General features: G+C 45.0%; 1 protein-coding gene and 1 long non-coding RNA gene across 2 annotated transcripts; both read right to left on the reverse strand.

Moving 5' to 3' along the window:
• Positions 1-400: 400 nt before the first annotated feature.
• LOC109734891 (mitochondrial import inner membrane translocase subunit TIM17-1-like) lies at positions 401-832 on the reverse strand. The gene has a single exon (XM_020294070.1). It carries the CDS (start codon positions 830-832, stop codon positions 401-403), a length of 432 nt encoding a protein of 143 aa, XP_020149659.1.
• Positions 833-6,756: 5,924 nt separating this feature from the next.
• LOC120970795 (uncharacterized) lies at positions 6,757-11,976 on the reverse strand. Its single transcript, XR_012201710.1, has 10 exons — positions 11,737-11,976; positions 11,367-11,664; positions 10,499-10,653; positions 10,221-10,322; positions 10,047-10,153; positions 9,318-9,972; positions 8,617-8,900; positions 8,428-8,537; positions 8,288-8,341; positions 6,757-7,132 (listed from the first exon to the last, which is right to left on the reverse strand). It is a non-coding gene; the product is annotated as an uncharacterized lncRNA (long non-coding RNA).
• Positions 11,977-18,629: the final 6,653 nt, after the last annotated feature.

Genomic DNA, 18,629 nt, shown 5'->3' on the forward strand with positions numbered 1-18,629 from the left:
TTTAGGAACATGGAGGAAGAATTGACCGATGAATATCAGTGATCCGCATAGTCAATTCTAATAATTCCATGGAAGTTCAAAGAAGGCTTCGATGCTGAGGAGTACGGTGGAGACTGGAGATGATGCCGCCGAGCTCCTACATCATCTCCTCGTTGGGCTCTAGATTATACGATGATCGCACTCGCATCTTGACTGATGAGAGTCACGAGTAGAACAACGGGAACAACAGCTCAAGAAACAAAGAACGATCCATGTATGTAGTAATGCGTACTAACAAAAATTACGTACAGCGCCTAGATTTTAGTAACATTCAGACTTTCAGAGTACAAGCAGTAACAAAAAGTTCAATAGGCAAGCTCGATCGGAAAGGCAGCCGGAAAAACCCTCAGGGCACCATTGATCACTTCTCCGGTTCCGGTAGGTCGGCCTCGAAGCGTTTAAGGCCGCGTATAGCGATCTCTACGAGCCCACCGAAGACGGCGCCCTTGATCCCGGAGAAGGCGGCGGCGCGTGGCCCCCGGAGCACGGAGACGAGGACGCTGGCGGCGCCATATGAGATCATGGTGTTGAAGCGGTCGTCCTTGTTCACGCGCTCCAGGGCGCTGTCAATTGCTGCCTGGGCGCCGAGCCAGACCCCCCAGCCGCCGATTCGCGGCGCGTTTGCGCGGACCGCCTGGGCGGCGCCGGCTAGGCGGCCACCTGTGGGGGAGTTGCGCAGGCCCTTGAGGAAGTAGAAGGCGGAGCCTCCAGCGGCGACAACGGCGATGCAATTGCCTGTCTCCTTGGCGAGTTCCGGTAGCGGCGTCGGCGCCGTCGTCGTGCCCTGCTCCATCGGTTTCCGGCGGTGTGCGGAAGTGGCGTGGCGGTGGTGGCCTGCGGCTTGAGTGATAACTTGGCGACGACGGGATATCTCGGGAGTATTATAACTCGGTTGGGTTGAGTTACAAGTTGGCAGTCATGGTGTTGGACTCCTCGCCTCTCACGTCTGCTCCAAGACACCGATTCTCCAACGTTTGCACACCTTAGTTTTTTTAGACGAAAAGTTTGCATAGGGTACGGTGGTAGATGGGCCAGCCCATTTAGCTCTCACGACTGGCTTCGACGGGCAAAATCGGTCGCTGCTGAGTGCTCACCTCCACATCAAATACCGGTTTTCCGCTCCCTTCTGAAGACAAAAAGAATTACCATATTTTTATAGATTAAAAATTAATGAATTCAATTTTTTATGAATTTAGAATAGTATTATTGGTCCAAAAAGTTCAAAAGTTCAAAAAATATTCACGGACTTAAAATTTACGGACAGGCACATTGAGCTCTCGAGACTGGGGAAATTGGTCGCTATTGAGTGTTCAATTCCACACGAAAAGCAGGTTTTCTGCTCAGCCAGTTCTCTTTTTTTTTTGGAAACAGCCAGTTCTGCTCCTCTATTCGCCAATCCTCTGCTGCTGGCATACCTCCGGACCATAAGATTGTTCAAGAATATGTCTTCCAAACATTGTTCAAGAGTATAAAAAGATTGGTTTTTTTCAAACAATTCATGAATCAAAATTTTAAAAAATGTTCGTGAGAATAAAAAAATCATGAATTTGAAAAAATGCAATGTTTTAAAAAATCATGAATTTAAAATTGATCACAAATCTAAATAAATGTTCATGAATTTAAAAATCATTCATAAATATTTAAAAGGTCAATAGATTTAAAAAATATTCGTGAATTTTAAAATACTATATTTTAAAAGTGTTCACAAATTTTGATAAATGTCATGAATCAAAAAAATTGAAAACTTGCCAAGGAAAAAGGAAAAAGAAAATAAAAAACCAGCAAAGAAGATACGTAGACAAAAGAAAAAGAAAAAAAAGCTAGACAGAATCTTCCCAAAATTGGGAAAACGACCCCCCTACATCGGTCGGCCAATTAGCGGGAGGGGTCCATGTTTTGTAGGAAGAAGCTACTATTCCACGAGGCATGAAATAGGAACTTTAGGTGATCGTGGTGGGTTCTAACTTAGATTAGTTTTTTATTTGTTTTCTTTGGAAAGGCCCAGGCGCATATACAAGGGCTCGGGTCAAGGTCATCGCGGTCAATTGGGCCCGTCCCAACATTATAGTTCTGCCCTGGGTAGGCTGGAGAAATGGCTAGTTGGCAGGCACTCGATGACGTGAGGAGAAAGACGACCTCTCTCTCTCCCCCCTACATTTTCCCTTTTAATTCGAATTCTGCCAGTTACCACCATAGTTGAGAGAGAGGAACCTTTATAGATCTCCACTCGTGCTTGTGCAACAAAAGCAATCCTGGAGCCCCAACAAAGCTTTTTGAGAAAAAAAATGGTTATGGTCGACTGGGAGTAGAAATGACAGGGTGCCAGTTTAGGAATTTCAAGGTAAGGGTTCAATCCGAACTTCGAATACAAATTTAAGGTTTAATTTAAACTTTTTTCAGGGGTGCAAGGCAATGATGTGGCCTGCACCCATGCGATGGGTTGCAGAAGGTGGGTGGTGGTAGTTTCGAGGCAACGGTGGCCGTGCGATGGAGCTGGGGGGGGGGGGGGGGGGGGCAAACAAAATCACTATAGACTGATTAGTAGACTGCTCGTGCGTTGCCACAGGCTTTTGAAATAGTTTGCAAGAGTTACATGTTAACTTTCTAAGGTCTCGCCCCGTCGTAGATCCACATCCCCATCACTGATTACCTAGGCCGCCGCCTACCGCCGCGCTGCCCCATCGCGTTCGCCTCCGCTCCGGCCGCCCCGACCCCGCCCGCCTCCTCTCCGGCCGCCTCCGCCTCCGGTCCATCCTCCGCCCGGCCCCGCTCCGTCTGCCTCCTCTCCGGCCCTGCTCCGTTCGCCTCCTCTCCGGTCCGTCCGCCGCCCCGCTCCGTCCGCTTCCGCCCCGTGCCGCACGCCGCCGCCCTGCTCCGTCCGCCTCCGCCCCGCGCCGCACATCGCCGCCCCGCTCCCCGCTCGGCCGCCGCCCGCTCCCCGATGGCGCCGAAGAAGACGCCGAAGGGAAAGTCCGGTTTCTTCGGCATGAGGGCGAAGCCCTCCGGGACCTTCGGACTGGAGTTCTCCGATGCCGGGCAGCATTGGTGGCTCGGCACGTATCCCACGGCCGATGAGGCTGCTCGTGCCTACGACGTGGCGGTGTGGCGTGCCGGACGGCCGAAGACGGATCTAAACTTCCTGGAGGTCGAGTCCCATGCGGTGGCGGAGTGGCTCGTGCCGCAGGGCATCCGGATGGAGGAGATGCCGGCTAAGAAGGCGAAGAAGAGACCGGCGGTTGTTGTCGCTCCCGGCGAGAGCGACGAGGCGACGATGGCTTGGTTTGCGTGATTTGCAATTTGCTGCAAAGCCATCTCTAATCAAATGCTATTTGCTACATTTTTAAATAGAAAAATTATTCCGATCAGCCAGCCATAACTCAACAGACCAATCTCTAATGAAATGCTATTGGCTACATTTTTTAAATAGAAAAATTATTCCGATCAGCCAGCCATAACTCAACAGACCAATCTGAACCCAGATTTTCTAAAGTAAAAAAAAATTCCCTTGATAGATCAAGATGCCAAAGTGTCGTTTGCCCGACTGCTATGTTCCTATACACGCAGAGCAAATTAATTTTTAAATCAAGAAATTAAGAAAAGGAAGAATATCATGATGTTCGTGGCACTTGCCAGGTCTGCCATGCTACCATGGCATCATCTTTTTAGTCTCTACCCACATGCCGAGTTGAGAAATAATCTTCAGATATACCCACTGTTAACACACTCACGTACATAATGGCCCTTGGCTGATTGATTTGGCTGGCTATTAACACAAGCACACAACACACAAAATCAGTCAATAGCCACATGTATGCATTGTTTACTTTATTCCAATTGTGATGCAATCGTGACACCTACACGCCCCGTCCGCTCGCCCGTCACGGTAATTGCCTACTCGCCGCTGGTGCCAACTGCTCGACCTCGCCACCGCCGCTCACCACTCAGTCTCCACCGGCTGCCCATTGCCTCTTGCGCCACCCGCGCGCTCGCTCGGCCCAATGTTGTTGATTGGAATGCGGGACCGAAGGTAATCCATGGAAAGGTTTTAGTTCTGCTTGGCATCAATCTTTGGTACTTGTCAATCCATCTAACGCACACAAAAATCGACTCTCAGACAGAAAAGTGATCTAACTCTATTGATGAGCACAACAGTACATACCATCCCATCATGATGTTGCCATCTCTCACACTTGATGATTACATCTTGTTATTTACAACATGTACACCATCGGGCGATTGCTTTATTAGAAATATATTTACACAATATGATCAGAGCAACATCAAGGAGTCGGATGCTGTTGCACAGATTCTCCTCAAATTCCACATGCAACCCTTGTAGAGAAGAACGACATATTTTCCTTAGGTGATTTTTGACCGAGCTCCTACAGAAAAATTCAAAGAAATCATGAGGAGCATGGAGCCAGGCAAACTAATCAGAGTAAATCATGAGAGGAGAAGCCTCTCAACCTACTACAGAGAATCGAGTCAACATTAATTCGTGTAAGAATTAAACCGTAATGTAGATCAACAACCCAGTAGTTGATAAAATAACCCTGACACAACCCATTAATACAATATATGGTCACAGGAAGTAGATTGAGATTGTGCAGATATCATGATCTACGAACCGTATCTACGAATATTGATTGCAAAGTCACAAACAGAACCTCCTCACATCACAAAACAAATGTTTCATCAACAGAAACTCTAGCGAATGCCAATTGGATTATAGAAGTAAGATAGAGACATCAAAAAAAAGAAAAGATAATTCAAAGAGTATATATTATATTTTCTTACTTGACATCAGAGAATGCAAGTCAAAGATATTGCGATACATCTTACCCTTCTATAAATTGACTGCAAGGCACAATCCCCAGCAAAATATACAGAATGAATTGCTCCTATGGTCCAAGTATTGCATAAATAGTTATATACAGACTATTCAACAGTGAGCGTAAACATGGCATGTACTACCAAAATCCCTTGGATTTGGAGCTTAGTCTGCATGTCTACTCGTCTTATTTCCCTAGTACAATGCCCATGCGTTGCCACGGGCCTTTTAATTTTTTTTTTTGATTGCATACATAAGCATAGTGCACTTCCAATTTCACATGTATAGAAAAAAATTACAGTAACAATCGAAAAATGTACTTGATGCAATGTATTTTCATTATTCCACTTCACTTGCATCTCCTAGTAGAACGCCCGTGCGTTGCAACGGGCTATATTGACGACTTCTTTTTTTTACGTCAAAGCACTCTTCTTTTCTTCCATTCTTCCTTCCCCCAATTAAAAATGTTTCTCAGAGTGATATGTGAATGGATAAATTTACAACGATACTAAAATATGAAGGACTAAAACCATATTTATGGAAGAACATATTTCTACAACACATTCGACATGAAACTTATGGTGTTTGATAGATTGGATAAAACACGATGCTGACTTAGCACCAAATCTCATTGATATTTCAAAACATGGTTGTCGTACCATTGTACCTGAAAGATCTGTCTCCCCCTTCCTCGCTCCCTCTCTAGTAGCCGTCTCATGAGCCGGTCGTCATTGTTGCTGTTGATGGCGATGACAACAATGAGGAGGAACACCACAAGAGCTAGATGTTCTTGACCTCTTCCTATGGTAACTGCCGCCTCTGCATTGGGTGTCGTTCATCAACACCACCGCTGCGCCAGCTACTACTTGTATAGAAAATAAGAAGATAGAAACTTTGTGTGTTGGGTGGGCTTGAATTTGAAATTATAGCCTTATAGGAGGAAAACTTATATGAAATATGCTACAAAAATATCATCTTGTGTTTAAAGCCATGGAAACAAGATCTTTAATAAGGCCATGAGAAGACATGTGCAAAGCAACATAGTACTAAGGTGACTATGCTTTGCCATGGATTCAAGAAAGACATGAAAGTCCAGCTATAGTAATTTTCTCCTACACATTATGTGTAATTTAGACATAGATCTATTCAAGTCCAAAAAGAATAGTGATGAACACTGATTTATCACAATTTTAATCACAACACCTGTTTAAAAGATCCAGGGAGAGAAAGAGATCCATCCGGGGAGCAAGCATGTGTCGTTTATGACGGCCAAAGTGCAAAAGTAAAAAGGAAAACGACCAGCAACACCACCACAACCCAGTTCTCCTTCTAGCACCGCGTGCAATGAAGAGGGTCTGAGCTTGAAACAACAGCCTCGTTGGGTCTTTTTTGTTGCAGCCGAGATGTAGGGGATTGCAAGCACCCTGCCTACAGGATTCCAGAATGAAACCTGCAATATATAAAGGCAAACAGAAAATCATTAAAGGCAATCTTAGAGGTGCAAAATCATCAAGCTATGGATGCCCTCATAGAGAGACTTCTTGTCATCAAAACCGACAAGGTACAACTTGCGTACTCACACAGCTCCCACCGTCTAATTTTACTTTTTACCAATCCAAGTTATTTTTAAGGCTTCATTGGTATGCTGCAAAATCACACACATGTATAAAAATTACCATTACAATTTGTGTGGCATTCATAGAAGTTACTCCCTCCGTCCCATAATATAAGAGTGTTTTTGACTCTAGTATAGTGTCAAAAACGCTCTTATATTTTACGACGGAGGGGGTAGAAAAAATGCTAATCCAGTTTAGCTTGATTGGTTACCTTGGTAAACCCACATGTCATTGAACTTAATTATACCTTTTCTAATTTGGGAAGGAATGGGGAAAACATTTGTAGTCTGCACAGTTGTTATATGTAGATGTATTGTCCACCCAACAAAGGCCTTTTTTAGGAGAAAGGCAGGAGCTTTGCCCAATTCATTAAGAGAGGAAAATAAAATTACAGAATGGCCCTGTTTATGAGGAAAACAAGGCCGAAAACCACGCGATTTAAAAGGGAAAATTGTGCAAAGCCCCGAAAAAAGAAGAGAAACAAAAAAGAAACAACAATTCCGACATCAGCCAACTCGAAACTATACCACCAACTTGCCCACACCCCAGAGATGAGTGGATGAACTCTTCCGAGATGCCTTCAAGAAGGATAACGACGCCCAAGGGCGCCGCCGTTTCCCTCCTTTTCCCGCTAGGATCGGAAATCCTGTATTTTCCATATCCATACAATCGAGTCATTAGGTTTCTGAAATAGTGTAATGGAAAAAGAAGTGCTTCGAATCATTGCTATTTGACTCGGACCTGTTCTGAAAAAGTCGAGGTATTTCGAATTGTTTGTTGACACGGACAAAGTAAGTCGCGGTCATCGACCCCCTTCGAAGACTTAAGATTTCGCCCAGAGTGACCCACAACAGCTGGCAGACCTCAGGAGATGGCCGCCCACACCAACAACCCCCACGGCAACCCTTAAAACCAGCAAGCCATGGTCTAGTGAAGAGGAGGAACTCATCGATGACAACTCCAAAGAGGAGGGAGCTACAACGCCATGGTCGCTGGTATCCTTCAACGCCCATCAAACCAAGACTTTCGCCCTAAGCCCCTCGACCTAACCCAGCCCCGAGGAAGGAACTCAGCCACCGCCAATCGAGAGCAAGCCAAGACCACGCTATACGGGCAGCAGCAAACCATGACCACCAGTTCCGAGAGCCCTTCGATCGATCCGCACGACCAACATGGAGGTGAGTCAACACCAACGCACAACACAACACAACCGAGCCTCAGATACACCACGAAAGCCAAAGCTCACGCAGTAAGCACGGCCCGGACGCAGCCCAACCATGCCCATGTCACAGTATCCAACGGCCAGCCCCATGGCCGGAGCGGACAGATCGGGACCGCCATGATCTGAGCCTTCGAGCCCGCTCCCGGGCAGCTGCCCCAGCAACCGAGTCGCCCACGCCTCCTAGGCCACCCACCTCACCACATCCGCCGACGCAAGAGGCACGACACCGCGCTGGTCGTCGCCCTCCGCTTGCCGCCCGCCCCATGAGCTCCCCAACTCATGGAGGACACAACCGCGGAGAAAAGGAACCGTCCCCGCCGCCGCCCGCTCGGCGACGGTGAGGGGAGGAGGGTGGGGGTCGCCGGGCTTAGGGTCGCCCATGGGGATGGAGTGACATGGGGCTGGTCGGCATTTCACTGTCTAGCTGTTTTATCATTTCCAACAAAGGCCTTTCATGCAATATAATTGGGCTATTAAGTTCTAGTATCGATCATACTGTGAGAACAACAAAAAAGAGCATATTGTATACAACGCCACAATAATGATATCATAGACATACATAAAAGTACATGTTAGTACCTTGAGCATTTTAATCCCTTCCTCGTACGTTAGCTTCAACGTTTTCTCTAGGTACTGTATATAAATTAGAAGAATTGAGACAGTAAATTAAGCAAAAGCACACATATAACAACACAAAACAGTAAGGAGTAATGTCTTACCTTCAGAGGTTCAAATGGATACTGCCTATTTATTGTCTCGAGTTCCTTCTGACAATTTTCATTTGGGTGTTTGAATATTGCTACAATTAGCAATCTATGATATCACAAACCTGAAAACAAAAATCAGTACTTGGTCAGCATCGCTTCAATAGACAAACTAAAGAATTATTTCCTCCAAATCTTCCTTGCCTCAAAGTAGTGCTCCTTAATCTCCATTTCTGCATCCAACCCAATAAACTCACACAGATGCCTGTGAGTGTTTGATTTTTCTGATCTAAATACCGGACCAGCCTCAAACACGCGCCCAAAGCCACCACAGATGCTCATTTGCTTGTATGATTGTGGAGACTGCGCTAAACAAGCAGGCTGGTAATTGTACGCCAGCTTGAATGGAGATGCACCAAGTTCACTTGATCCACCAATCAACTTTGGACTGTGGATCCCAAGTCCGAGAACAAAAACTCGCTGAAAGTCTGCATGTGTATCCAACAATCATGACATGTACTCCCTATGTAAAGAAATATAAGAGCGTTTAGATCACTTCTTTAGTGATCTAAACACTCTTATATTTCTTTGAGGAGGGATTATGGACCAAAAGAAGAAAATAAACATTGCATGCTACAGAAATGGATAATAAAATCTATCTGCATGAGATGCCACATGAATGTCACAAACATAAGCATAGTTTCGATGCACACTATCTCATGTTGCATGTTAAATACAGGTTTGTGCACGTTGCCTTTTGCTGGTAGATGGAGATACTAAGATGAAAAAATGGTCACACAAAAATTGCTTTTCAAATGTTAATATTACCAAGACTAATCCATGAATAAAATGTATGCAACTATGCACAGTAAAGATACTTAAAATAGTTACTGTACTAAACTCACTGATATAGAGCTATCAAAACCGGAGCCAAGGCTCAAATCTTGAACAACGATCAAAGCAGACTTCAGCCTTGTGGTTGCCGCATAGGCTCACCATACTGACAACACCAACTCTCTTCCGTCTTCTCAGTTTCTTGACAAAAAATGATACTGCTATTTGCACATTAGGGAGTAAATTATGCTTCAAGCATTCCTCAAACCAAATCGGCAATATGTAGGCTTAAAATATCAGCAGGCATCCACACAGATTTCTACAGCTGAAATATAGTGTTGTGATTTGTGTACCCATAATGCAGAATAACCTATTGTTCTATTTGGTGGTTAAATAAATAAATATTATTGTTTTTGGCTAGTGCCTGTAGAGCTACTAAATGATAGTCAGTGTCACTGTATATTTCTAAGAAAGAAAATTATAAGACTTCATTGGTTGTAAATAACGCTAATTGTATTGGTTGCCACCAATGTCGACTTGAAAAGAAAATTATGGAGCTTCGGTTCATATGCATCTAGTCATATAAAAAAATAAGAACACATGCTTCAGCTCCTGTTAGTTCAGTCACAAAAAAAATCACCACCAAAAATCAGAAGACAAAGTATCATTGTTATATTTGTTGACTTGATTGATTACTGTAGGTTAACACACCCAACTGGAATTAACCTGCAATAGGATAAAAGAAATTAAGATTTGAGACGTGTGTTATAGGGTTCATAGAAGAGAGAAGAGGGAGGTACCATAGCAAATCATTGGTCGCACAGTTTGACATTCAACTTTCCATTTGCCAATGAGACCTCAGGGATTCATATACATAAACGTTGATTGATATATCAGGTCCAACTCCCTGTAACTCATAAAAGTTACTGGGAAGTCAACTAAAAAACAATTCTCAGTAGAAGCATACGGCTTACCAATAAGGTGGACCAAAGGCCTTTATACAATCCTCTACCACTCTCTTCTCTACAAATTGTAGACAACGTGTGAAAGATGCCCTTGTAATACCTAGTGGTTTTCTGCAGAATTTTATAGACATGAAAGTTTAGCTTACTAAAACCTGTTCCTTTGGTCTGTAAAGCTGCATTGCATGAAAGCGTTAGGTAAAGATGCTCTAAGTTCTAACTGGAAGTTATATTGATTGATTGATTGGCTTAGTGTTATTCACAAATCACAAAAGGAAGAAAAGCATCACCTGTGTTGTCAGGTGATTTCGAACAACATCCAATGGGTAAGTTACAGATGCAGGTGTCACTCACGCTAGACCACCACCAAGTAAACATATAGACACTTACATAATTTGGGCCGTCCATTCCGTGAAGCTGCAACTATATTTCGAAATTTATAAACCTATAACAAAAAAAATAGTCACGAGAAATCTTGCAAGTTAACATACTAAAATTCAGTGCTGAACTTTTTGTATCGCTCATATCAATAGAAGCTGATGGCGGAATAAGAAAATCGATGTACAATTTTGACAAGATTGCCTTTCGAATATGCCCAAAACACTTCTTGTCGAACAACCCACGAAGCCATGTGCCATATACTACCCTTCCTTAGAGCTGCAACATCTGAATGCATACCTGCCACCTGTCGGATCAGTATGCCACAAGCTCATACAACAAACTTTATCATCAGCATATGGGTTATGTGACAAAAAAATTACTGTATTCAAGAACATTTTCAAGAGATTGCAATTTTGTAGCTATGAACAGCATATGGTACATACAATGAATCCACAGCCAAGTTTTAAGTTTGGACCATGATTGGACAATACAGCGCAGAGTGTTGTAAAACAACAATAATAATAGGCCATGGCTGTCAACCAGAGATATATTGTTTGGGGCAATCAATTCAAAGCGAGGGAAGAATATATATATCACATTCAGGGAACTAAGTTGATATTATCAGCATCCAATTCCTTTGAAGAATCTATATATGTGTAGTGTGAAGGCAGAAGGAGCACAGCAGCACCATGAAATAGAAGAGAAATATTCCTTCACGCTCACAATCCGTGCACACGAGAACGCGGGAGATAAAAGAGGGGGCGGAAAGCCTATTACCTGCAAGAGGATGGAGAGTGGCGAGGATCGAGATGCAGATCTTGCCGACCACGCCGGCGAGGTGTGCGACGGTGATCCAGCCAAGGAGCCGCTGCGCTTGGCAGGGGAAGGCCCCGCCGACGCCATGGAAGAGGACACGGTGGCCGCCGCCAGTCGACGGCAACGGGGACCTGGCCGATATCACCAGGGCCTGGATATCACCTCCATCATCCCAGACACGCCTTCATGGTGGGCATCCTCACGGCCCCTTGAAACCGCAGCAGCTTCTCCTTGCATCCCGTCGCCAGATCATAGCAAACTGCACACACGCCCGAATCAGATCAAGATGCGGAAATAACCAAACTAGAAGAAGTGGAGGAGGGATTCGTACCTGGTCGAGGCCATGGACCAGAGGGTGATCTGCGGCGCCCACGCCAGATCGGTCATCATGGCCGCGGGCGAGGGAGGCGGCGGCGACCTCGTTCCCCGGCGGCGGCGGCGGATCCTCTCGGGGCTGGGGCGTCTCCTCTCGGCGGCGGTGGCTCCTCTCGGGGCTGGGGCGTCTCCTCTCGGCGGCGGCGGCGGCTCCTCTCGGGGCTGGAGGCTGAGATGAAACAGATCGAGATTGAGGTTAGTTTTACGTGCGGGGTGAGATACGAAAGAAAAACCAGACGAAAGAAAACGACGAAAAAAAACCAGACGAAGGTGGGACGAAAATAAACCCGCAACGGAGACTACCAACTGAGACATTAGGAGTAGAGATATTTAGTGGACAATTAGGCCTAAAACTAAGATATATACGTATATTTTCCTGTGAGCTGGGGGGCCACCGCCCAGATAGGTCAGTCTGTCATCCGATTCATCTTGGGACGTGGGTTCGTTTAGATTGACACTGTCATGCATGTACGTGCTCTATGCACATGCAAACCAAGATTCAGAGGAAGAATTGTCCAATGAAGACCATGACAATGATCTGTATCTTCAATTCTGTGAAGTTTGACGAAGGATGCTTTGTGTCGAAGGTGTGCTGACTTTTTTTTTAAACGAGACAAAAGACTTATCATTTTTATGATTAAAAAGAAGTGATAATTTCCCGGTTAATAGGCGGAAAATCAGGCTAAAACTGGGTTAACGTGTGGTGACTTTGGTAGAAAGTAGAACACACAAAAAATAGAGAGAAATGCATGGCTCTTATAGAATACATAAAGATTGCATTCGCAGCTAGAACAACGGGAATAACGAGTCAAGAACAGGACGCTCCATATCTATGCAAGTACTAATGTGTGCTAACAAAAATTACGGCATCCAACTCCTAAATTTTAGCGGAGCTTGCAGATGAAAAAACTCCTCATAGCATCAAATATCAAGGCCGTACGCAGCCATCTCGGCGAGCCCACCGACGGCCGCACCCTTGAGCCCGGCGAGGGCGGCGGCGCGTGGCCCCTGGCGCATGGAGACGACGGTATGGGCGCGGGCCCAGGAGATGACGGTGTTGAGGGGGTCGTCCTTCTTGTTCACGTGCTCCATGCCGCAGCCAATGGCTGCCTGGAGACCAAACAAGGCCACCCAATAGCCGATGCGGGGCGCGTTAGTAACGACTGCCTGGGCGCCGCCGGCAAGCCGGCGGCCTTCGGGGGAGCTGCAGAGGCCATTGATGAAGTAGTAGGAGGAGCCTCCAATGGCGCCAAGGATGAGGCCAAGGCCTGTCTCCTTGACGATGTCCGGTAGCTGCATCTGCGCGGTCGGGTTTCCGGCGGTGGAGGTGCGGTGGCGGTGGTGGCCTGCGGCTTGAGCTACAACTAACAAGTTGCCGACGACGGTGTCCCGCGCGACCTATAAATTCAGCTTGGCTTGAGTTACAAGTTGGCTGTCATGGTATTATTGGACTTGGACGTCTCGCGTCTGCTGCAAGACATGGATTCTCGAAAGATTGCAGAAGCCTATGGAAGTTTTTTCTTTTCCTTTTTTGAATCTTACATCTATGATAGTTGACGACGAACTTTTTTTTTAACACAGTACAGACGCAAGCACTCACATACACGCGCATACACTCATCCCTATGAACGCACACACTATCCTTATGAGCACCTCCGAAAGACTGAGCCAGCATATCATCTTGAAATTTACGAAGTCACGTTAGCACCTCGTCATCGACAGGAACGTCTCCTCCTACTGAATGCGCATCGCCGGAAATCCTAAAATAAATCCAGGAATAAATGCGAGCACCAGGACTTGAACCCTGGTGGGCTGGGGATACCACAGTCCCTCTAACCATCCAACCACAGGTTGGTTCGCTAGTTGACACGAACTTGGTGCGCTTGGATGCCAAGCGCGCCTGTATACGCCAAATAATTTAGTATGGTAAATTTTAGGGAAAAGCTTGTGGTCAACTGGCCGATATTTCCTCTCACATCCGCCACATTCTACACTTGACACGCGTCTTGATGGGCCAGCGCACTGCTTCTCGTCTTCATCTCTATCTCCACCGAAATGGCTGCATACATTTATCAGTTTGTCTAATTCACATTAGATGTTTTTTAAGGATGTCACATCTAAACTTCCACAAATATATAATGCAGCAAAAGAAACAAAAAAAAACACAAACAGGAGTGGACATCAGCTTAGATGTCACATAACTATGTCACATCTAGATGTGTCCTAAACAGACCCTTTATTTATCTATCCTATCCATACGTTGAATCCAACCTTCACCCGCAACCTTTTTCCGGATCTCATCTCACCATGCAGAGCACTCCGTACTCCGGTTCTTGCAACTGGGCACCTGTTTCGAAAAGGCATACCGCAACAGCCACACATTCTCACATTGACTCTCCCATCCCCTACCTCTATCTCTCCATCCCTCGCCTCTTTCCATGGATCTCCTCCCCACCTCTTCTCAAACAAGCACGTTGCTGCAAGCCGCCACATCGGCGGCGGCCACCGGCGTCCTTCCTTCGTCGTAAAAAAGCGGGTGCTGTTGAGACCACGGGGTGCTCTCTCCGTTGTAGCAGTCGGCGTTCTTGCAAGTTTTCGCAACAACAATCTTGTTGCAGGAATACATGGAAGGGGCTAGAGATGTTGGGTCCTATTGCAATGGAGGTTTTGCAGCAAGGGTCTTGTTACAGAAAAATAGGGAAGAAGTTTTGCATCAAGGGTCTTGTTGTAGAAAAATGGAGAATAATTTTTTTGCAACAGCGGTCTTGTTGCGAGAAATTAGAGAAGAGAAGATTTTGCAACAGAGGTCTTGTTGTAGAAAATTAGAGAAGAAGATTTTTTGTAATATGGCTCTTGTTGCAAAAAGTTAGAGAAGAAAAGATTTTGCAATAAGAGCATTGTGGAGGAAATTAGAGAAGAAGAAAGGACGGCTCGCGAGGCGGCGGATCTTTTAAAAGATCCGCAGGTCGACGCGTAGCACGGCCCTAAATTTTAACATACTTCTTCTTACCTTCACCTTTTACATATAAGATAAAAAGGTAAGAGTTAGTCAAACCACTAATTAATGAAAAGATAGGGTAAAAGGGAGCACGTTAAAACTCTTAGTTAGGGCATTTCCAAGGTGAACCCACAAACCGCCCGCATCCATCCAGACCACGGAAGCCATCCAACGCGGGCATGTATCGGTCCGCGGGACGGTCCCCATCCAACGCGGGCATGTATCGGTCCGCGGGACGGTCCGGACGCGTTTCTCCGTAAATTGAAGATAAAGTGGGGGCAGGTTTGTGGGAGTCCGGACAGCACGAATCGTAGGACTCCGACACCCCCGGCCCACCCAATCTCCCCTCCTGGTCCAATTTTCTTCCACTCCACCCCTTCTCCCCTTTCCTTTGCATCTGCATCCTCCACCTCCGTCGCTGCTGTTGTACATCTCCAGCTGTCACAGAGGCGTTGTCGGACTTCCGCAACCAGCACCGACGCATCCACTTGACAGAGCTGTCCACCCTGGAGCCGTTTGTACGCGGGTACACTCTGCCCCCTGTTGACGACCTCCATGGCGGACACCACGCCCGGCAGGTGTTCGGTAAAATTTCATTGAGTTTATTTTCAAATGCTATGTCGTTTTTTAGAGTACGAAGGATGGTGAGCTACTCGACTATGAAGCTGAAGGGGAAGTATGTGTGGGACGACATGATCTGTTCATGAAAAACTTTTTGAACATCCGGGATCTAGTCGAATTTGAGACCTTGTTGTACTAGACTTAATTTGCATGCTATGTATAGATGATTTGTGTTGTTTTCTATCCGAACTTTGATGAATATCGACTGGTTTGCATGAATTTCGTCTGGTTAGCTAAAATGCGGGTTGTAACATATGCGGCTACGGTTGGATGGCGGCCTCCCGCATAAATGTCCGACGGATGCGTAAGAAAATTTGCGGGTTGCCGTTGGAGATGCCCTTAGTACTCCATCCGTTTAGAAATATAAGAGTCAAGAAAAGTTTGGCCAAGAAATGATTTTCATTGACTTCAAGCAAAAAGGCAAATTTATGACAACAATACACCATGAATAGTACTTGTATATAGCCTTTTTGCCGAATCTTTGACAAAGGATACAATTGAAGTCATTCTCCGGCGCATTTTTCATACGAGCACAATGCTTGATCTGTTTGATTCAAAAAAAGATTCAGAATCTTTTTAACTTTTTTGAATATTAAATTATTTTTGCATATAGAGTGCGGTGGCACCCGAGAGCACCAGTGTATTTTGCATTGTGGGAGGTCCGACTCCTGGAGCTCATATTGATGCTCGTTGCGTCCAATAGGAGGCGCGGCGCACATGGCAAAGCCCCAACTAGGCCGGCCAATGGACGAGATGTACCAGTGCGTGGTTACTGTAGCTATGCACGAGACAACTATATCAACTAGTAGAATGCCCGTGCGTTGCCACGGGCTTTTAAAATATTTTGCTGGAGCTATGTAAACATAAAGCATGTTAAATTTCACGTGTAGAGAATAGATATCATGGGCCCAATCGAGTAACAATTTAAATCCACTTCACTTGCAATGTTAATTGATAGCAAAAAGGCAATTTGACCTTGGATACATATAGAACGATTATCCAACTAAAAAGTTGTTACAAATTAAGATCTACTATTTGATGCACTTAAGAAATCTCGCACAATATCAGAAATTTTGTTTTTATCTTCACTGGCATGATATTCGAGCAAGTATAATAAAAACATCTTCCTGAACTTGTACCCATTATGCACAAACAATATATGCAGTTAGCACAAATACTTCACGTCGAAGGGATTAAAATGTCTAACAGAGAATACCCATCGTAGAAACCGGATGAAGTAATTCTTTACCATTCCACCAGAGCATAAATAAATAATAGTCAGACAAATCTCGGTAATTTCCTAAATTAATATTATTTTGAATATAGTGATAATAGAAGTAAAATGTATTCGTATGGTCACAATGCATGGAAATTTGAAGGGAGTGCCTTTGCGATTAACTAAAAAGAAATGTATGTTTTAGTCGAGCTCGATTGTCGCTGGTCTTCCTCCAAATGTTTGTCTTTTTCTTCACCCGTCGATCCAACCACCTCCACTACGCCACAATAGAGAGCATCTACATCCGAGCACCACAAACTGCCCCTAAACGCCCGGTCGAAAGGCTCGGTCAGAAAAACCGACGCAGACCGATGACTCATAACAACCCTATAGGCATGGGTTGTCTCGCACCCATCATATCTAACCAAAATCGGGCGGATATAGGAAGGCCGCGTCCGCCACATTAGCCTGGCCCATGCTAGCCCGCGTCGACCCCACTTTGTTCCCACTAAAATCCCCACCCGGAGCAAACCCTAACTCCACTTCACTTTCAATCCGCACTCCGTCGATTCACCTCCACTCCACGTCCATTCCCCTCCCCTTCTCTGTCCCAATGTCGACACCGACGGCGCTAGAGGTGACAGATCCGGCAAAGAGGATGACTGGGATGCCTTCGTTCGCGAGGCGGAGGGGGACAAGGAAGAGTGGCCCTCCACATCGCGCTATAGCGGTCGTGGGTTGACATGCAAGGCGCCAGCAGCCTCGCCTATAAACATACCAAGAGTAATGTCATTAAATACTTAGTAAATCCTCAAATACCATCTTACAATCCACCAGAACATAGTAGCATCACATCCTTTCTATTTCACAGTCCTCGTATCATTCTAGATATAGGTTTATGTCATTGTGTGAGATTTTCCTAGATGGATCACACCAGTAAGCTTAGCTATTTCCAATATCACCAATCGAACATATAAAAAGTGTATCAACTTACATAGTATAACAAAATTGGGTCTTCTCAAACTTGCTATATCGACCAAAAATTACCAATTTGCCCGCTGTTAAGGAAGTAGAATAAGTGTCACTGGTCCCAGCAGTATATTGTTTATTCTACGTTGTTAGTGCTAGCACGACCAACATGATAAAAGTGGCAAAACCCTCTGAGCTTGTCGTTACCACCGGTCCACCGCAACAGCCCATGCTCTCAATACTTAGTTCATCGAGTTGTGTCATTAACCATTACTTAGTTCATGAAAATAGCAACAATATTATGACCTGGATATAGTAAAGTAGCAGGCTAACATAATACAAAGGTAACATGAGATTACCTCAGCAATATCTTAATTATGTTTTCATCAAAGATCTACATGCTTAAATTTCTGCATTCTGATTAAGAAAAACTAAAGGCTCTTTCTTTAAGTATTGACACCTGATCACACGCCTCAATTTTTTATCTTCAAATTTCCAACTTGGCATTTGCTTAGTTGTTATGATAATCCTGCTAGTACAACTATGAAAAATAGGAATCACCATGGTGTTTTCATTTGAAAGAAAGAAACACCACCAGTCATGAGGCCCTTAAGGAATCATGACATGACCTGAATCTGATTTGCTACAAGATATTTGTCCTTCCTCATATTCAGATCAAGTGGGCAAAACTCCAAACGAAACGATGTACACATGAAAGAAACACTATTTTTGGCATTTGCTAAATAATCATGGGAGTACATAGAAAACAGAAGATGATTTGGGGCTTCAGGGTCCAGTAGTATATATATTGCCTTTTGCTTACGTGTTTGATGTGAACCGCCGATGAAGAAAAATGCGATGATTCCGAAGTACGATTTGTCGGGTTTGTAAGGGAGCTTCGCGTGCCTTACTCATAAATTGAAAACCCCAACGATTGTAATGGGAGATGTCCTCCAAAATATTACAGGAATGGACCTTTGAGAAGCTCAGTAGAAACAAAGGTGAAAAGATGGAGATGTAGTCACTTCATTGTCAGACTCATTAT

This window comes from Aegilops tauschii, chromosome 2 (genome assembly GCF_002575655.3).
Source record: "Aegilops tauschii subsp. strangulata cultivar AL8/78 chromosome 2, Aet v6.0, whole genome shotgun sequence".
Classification (NCBI taxonomy): Eukaryota; Viridiplantae; Streptophyta; class Magnoliopsida; order Poales; family Poaceae; genus Aegilops; species Aegilops tauschii.

Coding starts and splice junctions, on each gene's coding strand:
- LOC109734891 (XM_020294070.1), bottom strand. CDS start 832: ATGGAGCAGGGCACGACGACGGCGCCGACGCCGCTACCGGAACTCGCC.